General features: G+C 38.9%; 1 protein-coding gene across 2 annotated transcripts in view; it reads right to left on the minus strand.

Moving 5' to 3' along the window:
- Positions 1–12,174, minus strand: part of SNAPC1 (small nuclear RNA activating complex polypeptide 1) — a 33,912-nt gene that overhangs the window by 1,511 nt on the left and 20,227 nt on the right. For both annotated transcript variants that reach the window (XM_032134755.2, XM_058429800.1), the window contains one exon: positions 2,031–2,126. In XM_032134755.2, coding sequence (XP_031990646.1) covers positions 2,031–2,126 — 96 coding nt within the window. The remainder of the gene's footprint in view (positions 1–2,030; positions 2,127–12,174) is intronic.

Below are 12,174 nucleotides of genomic sequence, written 5' to 3' on the forward strand. Positions count from 1 at the left end.
AAAGACATAAAGTTTAAAAGTCAGTCAGATCTAAAAAAAAAAAAAAAAAAAAACTGACACTTACACGATAATACCTAATTGATGATATACATTTCAACTACATAGATGTCTAACTGGTACAACACAATAAGAATGCCCTCACAGCAAAGACACAACAAAAAAATCTTAAACCTGACATATTCAAGAATTTTTTCTTCAAAATGATATAGTAGTTTAAAACATACTATCAGCCAGGTGCAGTGGCTCACGCCTGTAATCCCAGCACTTTGGGAGGCTGAGGTGGGCGAATCATGAGGTCAGGGGATCGAGACCATCCTGGCTAACATGGTGAAACCCCATCTCTACTAAAATAAATACAAAATATTAGCTGGGCGTGGTGGCACGTGTCTATAGTCCCAGCTACTCAGGAGGCTGAAGCAGGAGAATTGCTTGAACCCAGGAGGTGGAGGTTGCAGTGAGCCAAGATCATGCCACTGCACTCCAGCCTGGACGACAGAGCGAGACTCCATCTCAAAAAAACAAACAAACAAAAACACATAACAACAAAAAATACTACCTCCATTGAGCTAGTAAGATCTCAATCTTATTGCAATATCAATCTATTGAGATAGTAGCCCTTAGTCATTCTAAATTCTAATTAATAATAAGTTACTGTGAAGTTGTTTCATATGGGCACACCCTCCCTATAATTATATGAACCCAGGGTGCTAGATCTCAAAGGTATTTAGGCCAGTACTAAGAAGAAGAAAATGACTAAGATTTCAACTTCATTTCAATTAAACCTAGAAATGTAACCCAAAACACTAGTACCATACATCATTCTGGCTACCACAGGAGATGCCAGAACCAACACTCGAATAATTGTCCATCTAGAAACAGCACGAACCTAAAGGTTACTGATCATTAAAAGCAAAGAAAGTAATAGAAAACACAAAAACATGAAAATTATAAAAGATGTGGCAAAAAGAAATATTCTGGCCGGGTACAGTGGTTCCCGCCTGTAATCCCAGCACTTTGGGAAGCCAAGGCAAGCGGATCACTTAAGGTCAGGAGTTCAAGACCAGCCTGGCCAACATGGTGAAACCCCATCTCTACAAAAATACAAAAATGAGCCAGGCATGATGATGGGTGCCTGTAATCCCAGCTACTTGGAAGGCTGAGGCAGGAGAATCGCTTGAACCCGGGAGATGGTGTTTGCAGTGAGCTGAGATCACGCCATTGCACTCCAGCCTGGGTGACAGAGCAAGACTCTGTCTCAAAAAAAAAAAAGAAAAAAGAAAAGAAAAAAAATATTCCCTACCAGTGAAAAACAAAAGGGAAATGGCAGAAAAAGAAAAAGAGAAAAGACAAGTAAAAAAAAAAAAACAAATTAAGATGAAAACAAATTCCTAAGCCAGGCACGGTGGCTTATGCCTGTAATCCCAGCACTTTGGAAGGCTGAGGCAAGTGGATCACTTGAGCCCAGGAGTTTGAGATCAGCCTAGGCAACACAGTGAGACCCTGTCTCTACAAAAAATACAAAAATTAGCCAGGCATGGTGGCATGTGCCTTCAGTCCCAGCAACTCAAGAGGCTGAGGCGGGAGGGGAGGATAGCCTGAGCTGGGGAGGCCAAAGCTGTAGTAAGTCACTGTGATCGAATCACCGCACTCCAGCCTGGGCAACCCAGCAAGACCCTGTCTCATGAAAAAAAATAAAGAAAACAAATTCCTGGAAGAGAGCAGCAGTCAGGATTAGAAGTACTGAAACACTGTCCAGACGAAAGCAGGTCAGAGGTCTGACAGAGACATCTCTACAAAGATGAACCTGATAGGATACCTAATGGGTATCCATACCATTCATTTATTGTATTATCCCTGACTTTGAGATGTCATTAATGATATGACTAATACTGAAATTCCCCAATGGGTCAAAGATGAAAGGGTCACAAGAACACACAGCAAACTGTCATGTTCCTCAAGGGTTCTAAATCTTGATGCTCTACGAGTATAAGTTAGTTTACTTGACTAGTTTGACAAAATTTTATCTATACCTGTTCCACTCAAACTTTCATTCTCTTCTTCTTCTGTAATTACAGGCATACTCAGACTTAAAGGTTTATCTTCCTTGTGTATATTCTGCACATTACCTAGAAATATTTAGAAAATGATTTTATATGAAAGCAAAGAATATTATAATCTTTGAGAAAACATTTTACAAAAACTGTCATTATTACAGCATAAAAATTAGACATGTAAAAATGGAAACTGTAATGGTAAACAGAAATATGCATTCTAGAATACCTATATTTTTTCAAATACTAACATATTTGTATTTATACTCTGAAAATAGTCTCTAGTTCTTCCACTAGAGAAAACAGAGAAAAAACGAATAAACAAAATTAGCCAAACACAAATACCGTATTTAATCTTTATCACACACGACAGGGGTTACATCTGCAGCCATCAAAGAATAATCACATATGTTACTTCAACTTTATTAATTACAAATGTAATTTTTTAGTTTAACAGCCTTACTTTTGGATGTGAACATACTTTCTTTTCTCACCACATATGCTCTACAAGATATATTCCTCTAGTCATAATTTGCGATTGACTTTCCATTTTCAAAAACACTAGAGGTTCTCTACATCAACCTTCTGTTACCTGAAGAAGTATCCCAACCAAATTTATCAGATACCACTGTCATATCAAGGACCATTTAGCACACAATTTCCATGTCCCAAAAGCAACCCCCATAAACAGTGACTATTTTTTATGCTGTTTTTCTTTGCCCCAACACTTTTATCATTTGATATGTTATATCTTGCTTTTTTTTTTTTTATGGAGTCTCTGTCACCCAGGCTGCAGTGCAGTGGCGCGATCTCAGCTCATTGCAACCTCTGCCTCCTGGGTTCAAGCAATTCTCCTGCCTCTGCCTCCTGAGCCTGCACACTGAGAACAGAAAGACGTTCACTACAGTAAGTGTAACAGAAACACTATTTAAAAAAAAAAAAAAAAAAAAAAGACATAAGAACAAAGCACTGCGGCATGAAGCCAGTTAGTATAAAATGCCCCACACTTAAGCTTTTTTTTTTTTTTGAGACAGAGTCTCTCTCTGTAGCCCAGGCTGGAGTACAGTGGCGTAATCTCAGCTCACTGCAACCTCCGTCTCCCAGGCTTAAATGATTCTCATGCCTCAGCCTCCTGAGTAGCTGGGACTACAGGTACACGCCATCACGCCCAGCTAATTTCTGTATTTGTAGTAGAGATGGGGGTTCCACCATGCTAGCCAGGCTGGTTTCAAACTCCTGACCTCAAGTGATCCACCTGCCTCGACTTCCCAAACTGCTGGGATTATAGGCGTGAGCCACCGCACCCGGCCTATTTCTTGATAGAATCATTACATTATAAAACCCAGTAACATAATCCTCATGATAGTGACCATGACTTGTCAGGAGAAAATTAAATTATGTTAAGGATACAGTGTTCCAGAAAATAAGAGCATAAAATATATTTGACTTTAATATATTTATAATTACAAAAATGATAAATGTAGAAAAAAGGAAACATATAAAACAGAATGCAATATATTTGAGAAAGATAGCCAAAAATAATTAAATTTTTAAAAAGTAAATTTTGGCTGGGGGCGGTGGCTCACGCCTGTAATCCCAGCACTTTGGGAGGCTGAGGTGGGTGGATCACAAGGCCAGGAGTTCGAGACCAGTCTGGCCAACATGGTGAAACCCTGTTTCTACTAAAAATACAAAAACTAGCTGGGCATGGTGGTGGGTGCCTGTAATCCCAGCTACTCGGGAGACGGAGGCAGGAGAATTGCTTGAACCCAGGAGGTGGAGGTTGCAGTGAGCCGAGATCGCGCCACTGCACTCCAGCTCTGGGCGACAGAGCAAGACTCCATCTCGGGAAGGAACAAAAAAGTAAATTTCAACATTGTAATCATTAACCTCAATTATCCATAAAACTAACTCCCTAGAAGGTCTCAGGTGGGCAGTTTTACTATGCTCAAAGATAAATGTGTGGGGTGCAGTGATCAGTAATAGACCATTACTGATTATCCAAACAAATGATTACTAGTCAGGCAGCTAGAATACAACTAACAACAAATTTACTTAAGTGTATGTCTAATCTGAGCTCCAGAGCCACAACTCCAGTGACCTGGGAGGTAGCACAGTATGACAGTTAAAGAATCAGGCTTGGATTCAGACAGACTCGTTCCAGTCTCAGTTCTGCTATGTATTATCTAGAAAGCCTTGGACACGTGAGAAAAAGTTTGTCAGATAAAAAGTGTTACATAGCCGGGTGCGGTGGCTTGCGCCTGTAATCTCAGCACTTTGGGAGGCTGAGGTGGGTGGATTATTTGAGGCCAGGAGTTCGAGACCAACCTGGCTAACATGGTGAGACCCCCGTCTCTACTAAACATACAAAAATCAGCCAGGCATGGTGGCGAGCACCTGTAATCGCAGCTACTGGGGAGGCTGAGGCAGGAGAATCGCTTGAACCCAGGAGGTGGAGGTTGCAGTGAGCTGAGATCGTGCCACTGCACTCCAGCCTGGGTGACATAGCAACACTCCGTCTCAAAAAAAAGTGTTACATAAATAGTAGTTGCTATCATCTTCATCCATCATAGCACTGGTATTACTGATGTCCTATCAACATGCATGTTATATTCGAGGAATGGTGAGCACATAATTGAAGCTTAAATAACACAAGCTTAAGTAAATTCCATCAATATACTGAGCACCCATTAATACACCAAGCAATTATTACAGAAACCAGTCTGGAAAGGCAGACTGGAGCAAATTCTCCCCTCAATGAAATCTTTATTGTGTCATCATATTTCTCCAACAAGGACACAAATATCCTCCCAGGTGCTCAGACATTAAGCATTCTTGTCTCACCCCTCTCCACTAGTCTCCGTATTTGGCTCTTATGTCTGTTAGCCTTGCTTCTCTAATTCCTACAACCATGTGGCACACACTCGTTACTCCTAAATCTGAACTACCGCAACAGCCTTCTACGTAGTGTTCCTATTTTCAGTTTGTTCCCAGCTACCTGCCATTCTACTCCCAGAATGATTTTCTTCAAGGAAAACTCTGGGCATGCCACTTTCTTGCTCAAAAGTTTCAGTTGACTCCCCCTCTGCCTACCAACTGAAGTGTAAACTTCTTGATTCCATATTTAAGGCCTGGTCACAATACAATCCTCAACCTATTTTTCCAGCACTTTTAACATTTAACTCCCCAACATACCCCCTTTACAATCCAGCCTAAATGGACCCCTCACTCTATACTTCCCAGCTACTTTGCCTTTTTCACACCAGCCCCTCTACTTGTCTGAGTCTATGAAATTTTGTTTACCTTATTTGTAAAAAGGTCTTTGGATTTCTACTGATTACTAAAGTAACACATGGTTATATAAAATCCAAACATTACAGACATTTATGGATAGTTTCTCATTATACTATTCTTGAAAATTAACCACTGGTAATACTTCATACACACCTAGATTTCTTCAGTGCTATATATTATGTTCATGTGTGTATGTATGTATTTTTTTATTAATAGAAATGAGATCATACTCTTTTTAAAAAGCCTTTTCACTATGAAATGTATAGATAATATTGTGTTTTATTTTTAGTCAATATATTTTGGATATACTTTCATAATACAGAGCTTTCCCTAGTTTTTTTTTTTTTTCTTTTTTTTGAGATGGAGTCTTGCTCTGTCACCCAGGCTGAAGAGCGGTGATGCTATGTCGGCTCACTGCAACCTCCGTCTCCTGGGTTCAAGTGATTCTCTTGCCTCAGACTCCCAAGTAGCTGGGACTACAGGTGCCCGCCACCACACCCAGCTAATTTTTGTATTTTTAGTACAGGCAGGGTTTCACCATATTGGCCAGGCTGGTCTTGAACTCCTGACCTTGTGATCTGCCTGCCTCGGCCTCCCAAAGTGCTGGGACTACAGGCGTCAGCCACTGTGCCCAGCCTCCCTCACTTTTTAGTAACTGCAAAGTATTCCTTTGTTTGGACTGACAATAATTTTATTTACCCATTATACATTTGATTTGTTTACAGTTTGCCATTTCAAATAATCCTGCAATGAATTTCCTTTTATATTTATGATTTCTACAGAATAAATTCCTAGCAATTCTAAAAGGCATGTACATTTAAAATTTTGACATGATTCTAAATTGCTCTATGAAAAGAATGTGCCAATTTACTCTCCCACTTAAACTGAGATTTTATTTCCTCACACTTTCATTATCAATGGGTATTATCTTTAATCTTTATCAAATAATATAAAAATCATGTTTTAATTTATATATCTTTAATTATAAATGAAATCCAATTATTTCCTATACACACTGTCTGCCTGCATTTGTTATTGCCTGTTCATGTCCTAAGCTATTTTTCTACTGGGTGGTGGCTCTTTTCTTATTCATTTATAAGAGCTCTTTTAAAATTAGAAATTTTAACAGTATCATATGTGCAAATGGATTTGTAAGATCTTTTGCCTTTTATGGAACTGAAGGCTCCTCTTTTTGAAAAACTGTAAACTCAAAAATACCTTTTCACTGTATGGAAATGAACGTTTGATTAAAGAGAAACTACAAACTAACCATTTGGGTCTTTATTATTCAGGTAACTACTTCTGCTTCAGAGTATTTACAATACCTTAGCTGGATTAGTTAAGCCATGATGATCTGAATTCAGATCACATTTTATAATACTTTATTCTTTCTCATGGGTAAATCCTCCCTAACACCCTGAGAAAATTCATTAACAAATCTCAGATGTACTATAGAGCCTGTCCTTAAGTTAGTTTCAGAATTTACAAAACAGTTGTTTTCAGGAACTAATTAAGATATGATTGGTGATATCATAAATTACACCTGTCACACATTCAAGATGAAAGTTCATTTCATTTAACTTCTTTCTTTTCCTATTTTGCTCTTGTTCCTCCTTTGTTCCTCAACCACATTAAAACATTTTTTTTTTCAGGTCTTCAAGAAAGCAGCTTGGCCAGCTTATCTCATTGCTGTGCCTATATGAAGGCAATTAATAAAAGTGCTTGTGAGGTTTTCTAAACCTAAATATCTTTGGTACTGCTGTTACAGTGAACTAAATATGGCCTGAGAAGGACTCCGTACTTCTATATTTGAGTCCTTGTGGACAAACTGCAATCTAGCTTAATAGGTAGACAAGATTGAAAACCAAATTTAGGAGTATGTGCCTGAACAATAGCTGACTCTTGGCCAATCCCAGTGGCAGTACTTCAACCATTCATACACTGCTGAGTCTTCAAACTGTGTTCAAATAAGGCAAATGCCGAGCTGTAACCAATCCAGCTGTTCTGTACCTCACTTCTGATTTCTGTACCTCATTTCCCTTTTGTTGGCTACAAATCTTCCACCACGTGGCTGCGCTGGAGTCTGAATCTGCTGTGATTCTGGGGGCTGTGCGATACTCCAAACGTTCACTGCTCAGTTAAACTCCTTTAAATTTAATTCAGCTGAACAGTTTTTCAGAAAAAAAACATTTTAATCTACGAGAAGTTAATTTTTGAAATATAATCAAACTAAACAATCTTTTCCTTATGTCCTCTCTTGTTGTTCGTGTTTGGCCATCAGTCAGGTTTATTGAAGTATTATTAACATACAATAAAATTCACCCATTTTTGCTGTACAGAGAAGTTTGGACAAATGCACAGTTGTGCAATCTACCACTGCAATGAAAATATAGATTTCCATGACCCCAAAAGTTTCTCTGTGCCACTTTGCATTCAACACCTTCCCCTACCCCTAAGTCCCTAGCAACCAAATACATGTTTTCTGTACCTACAGATTTGCCTTTTCCAGAATGTCATATAAATCACAGAGTATATGGCCTTTTGTGTCTGTCTTCTTTCACAGAGCACACTGAATTCAGATTCATCTATGTTGTTACATGTATGATAGCTCTTTTATTGCTGGGTTGTATTTCATTGTATGGATATGCCAGTTTATCCAGTCAGCAGAGGAAGGATTTTTAGGCTGTCTGCAGTTCTTGCAATTATGAATAAAGCGATATAAACGTTTGCATACACATTTCTGTGTGAAGATTAAGTGTTCATTTCTCTTGTGTAAATACCAAGGAATAGTATTTCTGGGTCGGATGGTAAGTACATGTTTACCTTTTAAAAACTACGAGTTTTCTAAAGTAACCACATCATTCTGGATTCACACCAGAAAAGTATGCAGGTTCCACTTGTTCCAAATCCTCAACAGCTTTTCTCATTACAATTTTTGTTTTGCTTTGTGGGGTCTTTTTTGTTGTTGCCATTCAGGGTTTAGTGGAATGTCATTGTGGTTTTAATTTACATTTCTCTAGTAACTAAAGATGCAGAGCATCTTTTCATATGCTTATTTGCCATCCATATCTTTTCTTTGGTGAAATGTTTCAGCCATTTCTTCATTGGGTGGGCTGTATATTTATTGAGTTAGACTTCTTTATATATTACTATTCGGGATACAAGACCTTTATCAGGGTAGTAGTTTGCAAAAATTTTCTCCCAGTCTGTGGCTTATCTTCTCATCTTCTTAACAGTGTCTTCTGAAGACAAAAATTGTAACTCTGAGAATGCCAATTTATCAATTTTTTTTTGTTTCATGATTTGCTTGTGTTTTTGTGAAAATCTTGCCCAACCCAAGAACACAAACATTTTTCTCCTACATATTTTTTCACAAGTTTTATAATTTAGGTTTCAAATTTAGGTCCATAATCCATTTTGAATTTTTCTTTGGATAAGATAAGGGATATTGGTCTTTAGTTCTTTCTTGCAATGTCAATAAGCTGCAAAGTGTTCCCTCTTGTATTTTCTGAAAGAATCTAGATCACTCCTTTCTTAAATGTTTGCTAAAATTTCCAGAGAAGCCTGGGAATTTAATTTCTTTAGCAGTGTGAGAGGAAAAAGATCTTGGGACCCCAAAATCACTAAGCTAAAGGGAAAAGTCAAGCTGGGAACTGCTTAGGGCAAAACCAGCCTCCCATTCTATTCAAAGTGATCCCTCTGAGGCTCACCTAAGACAAATGCATATCTGATTGCTTCCTCTCCCCTATTACTTATGTGAAAATGCAGATTCATTGAGCCAGAGTAAATTGCGTATTATTTGTATTAGGTGGAAGGCCATCAAAGACTCAAAAAATGCAATGCAACTTTTTGTCTTACCTACTTCTAACCTTGAAGCCCCCACTTGCTGCCTTACCAGACCAAACCAATGTACAACTTACACATATTGATGATGTGTCATGTCTCCCTAAAATATATAAAAGCAAACTGTATCCCGAACACATTGGGCACATGTCTCAGGACTTCCTGAGGTTGTATCACAGGCACATCCTTAACCCCGGCAAAATAAACTTTCTAAATCAACTGAGACCTGTCTCAGATATTTTGGGGTCTCAGTAGACATTAGACTATTCAGATTTCTTCCGTCAGTTTTGGAAATTTGTGTCTCTCTCTTTTTTTTTGGAGACAGAGTTTCACTCTTGTTGCCCAGGTTGGAGCGCAAAGGCTCCATCTTGGCGTGATCTTGGCTCACCGCAACCTCCGCCTCCCGGGTTCAAGCAATTCTTCTGCCTCAGTCTCCCAAGTAGCTGGGATTACAGGCATGTGCCACCAAGCCCAGCTAGTTTTGTATTTTTAGTAGAGACAGGGTTTCTCCATGTTGGCCAGGCTGGTCTCGAACTCCCGACCTTCAGGTGATCCACCTGCCTCGGCCTCCCACAGTGCTGTGATTACAAGCATTAGCCACAGCGCCCAGCCTGGAAACTTGTGTCTCTTAATAAATTTATTCATTTTATTGAAGCTACCTAACTTACCGGCATAAAATTATTTATAATTTTGCCTTGGTCACCTTTTAATCTTTGTAAGGTCTACAGTGGTAACCCTTACCTCCCTAAATTTTTGTTCCTAATTATTTTTCAGCAAATTCTCTTTAGAATATTTTTAGGCATAAAATCATTCACATATGATAATTTTCTAGGCTCTCTTTCTGATGTCATATCTCCCTTAGCTCTCCTGTCTAATTACACTGACTAGCTCTTTAAGAGCAACGTTAAATAAAACTATAATACTTCTTGCATATTACCATTGAACATGAGGCAGCTTGTAATCTAATACACGCATGCACACACACACTTTTAAGATTAAAGAAATAATCTTCTATTTTATCTAGGGCAGGAGTTAACAAACTATGGCCCCTGGACCAAATGTGACCAACCACCTGCTTTTATACAGTTTTACTGGACTACAACCACACTAATGTGTGTTGGTATTATCTATAGCTACTTTCACATTACAATGGTAGAGCTGAGTAGTTGTGACAGAAACACGACTTACAAAACCTAAAGTATTTACTACCTGGCCTTCTACAGAAACCCTTTGGTGACTCCTTGATCTAGAGGATTTTTTTTTTTTTAATCAAGAATAGATGCTAGATATTACCAAATGTCTTCTTTGGTAACTATTAAAATAAATTCACATTTTCCCCTTTAACCTATTGATGTGGTAAATCATATTAATAGTTTCTGAATGCATCCTGAAATAAGTGTACTCAGTCAAGGTGTTTTTGTGTCTAGGATTATTTTTGATACATGTGACTTAGGATTTTTTCAGTAAGTTTAGTCATATCCTTTAGCATTGTGAAAGGAAGTAGAAAAATCTCCTTTTGAACTATTTCTTGATCATACTTAACAAATACGGTATCTCCTCTGAATTCTCAGTGCACTTCAAGGGTGCTACTGTTACAGGACTTAATCATATCTGGGACATATTAAAGATATTTAACTTCAGTTCTCCCCCTCCACTGCTTCAACATAGGGGGAAAAAAAGGCTGTTAAGGCTGTTACCTTATCTTCACATATTCCTGCAGTAGTTAGGAGTGAATTTCGTTATTAGTCATTAAATATTTACTGTTTCTAACGCTCCTTTTTTTCTCACCTTAAGTAAACCTGTTAATCAAATTCCAAACTTATGTATGGTGCATACACATTGTTCATACAATTTTTAAAAAACCAAACTACTGACGGGCGCGGTGGCTCATGCCTGTAATCCCAGCACTTTGGGAGGTCAAGGTGGGCGAATCACGAAGTCAGGAGTTCAAGACCAGCCTGGCCAACATAGTGAAACCCCGTCTCTACTAAAAATACAAAAAAAAATTACCCAGGCGTGGTGGTGGGCACCTGTAGTCCCAGCTACTTGGGAGGCTGAGACAGGAGAATCTCTTGAACCTGGGAGGCGGAGGCTGCAGTGAGCCAAGATTGCGCCACTGCACTCCAGCCTGGGCAACACAGCAAGACTCTGTCTCAAGAAAAAAAAAAAAAAAAACAAAACTAAACCAAACTATTGAAATATATACGAAAGTAATTTCCTTAAGAAGAAAGGTAATTTTACAGATACACTGTGTCAAAGAAAAAGGACATCTTAATACAGCTAAAAAGAAACATGGTTTATAGAATGCATTATTTGTATCTCATTCTACAAATAAGTTTGATTCACACACAAAAATTACTACTAAAATATGCACTGGAGACTACTAAAATATGCACTGGAGGCTGCGCGCGGTGGCTCATGCCTGTAATCTCAGCACTTTGGGAGGCCGAGGCAGGTGGATCACCTGAGGTCAGGAGTCCAAGACCAGCCTGGCCAACATGGTGAAACCCCGTCTCTACTAAAAAAATTACAAAAAAAATTAGCTGGGTGTGGTGGCGAGTGCCTGTAGTCCCAGCTACTCAAGAGGCTGAGGCAGAAGAATTGCTTCAACCTGGGAGGCAGAGGTTGCAGTGAGCCAAGATCATGCCATTGCACTCTAGCCTGGGCAACAAGAGCAAAACTCCCACTCAAAAAAAAAAAAAAATGCACTGGATAATTCCAGACTGATTTCATAACTATCTAGCTGTTAACTGATGTATCACTTTAGACAAATTATTTAATCTGTATAGGCCTAAATTTCTTTTTGTTTTGACAGAGTCTTGCTCTGTCACCTACGCTGGAGTGAAGTGACATGATCTCAGCTCACCACAACCTCCGCCTTCCGGGTTCAAGCAATTCTCATGCCTCAGCCTCCCAAGTAGCTAGGATTACAGGCATGCGCTACCATGCCTGACTTTTATATTTTTAGTAGAAACAGGGTTTCACC

The sequence above is a fragment of the Hylobates moloch genome, unplaced genomic scaffold, assembly GCF_009828535.3.
Source record: "Hylobates moloch isolate HMO894 unplaced genomic scaffold, HMol_V3 SCAFFOLD_16, whole genome shotgun sequence".
NCBI classification, from domain to species: Eukaryota; Metazoa; Chordata; class Mammalia; order Primates; family Hylobatidae; genus Hylobates; species Hylobates moloch.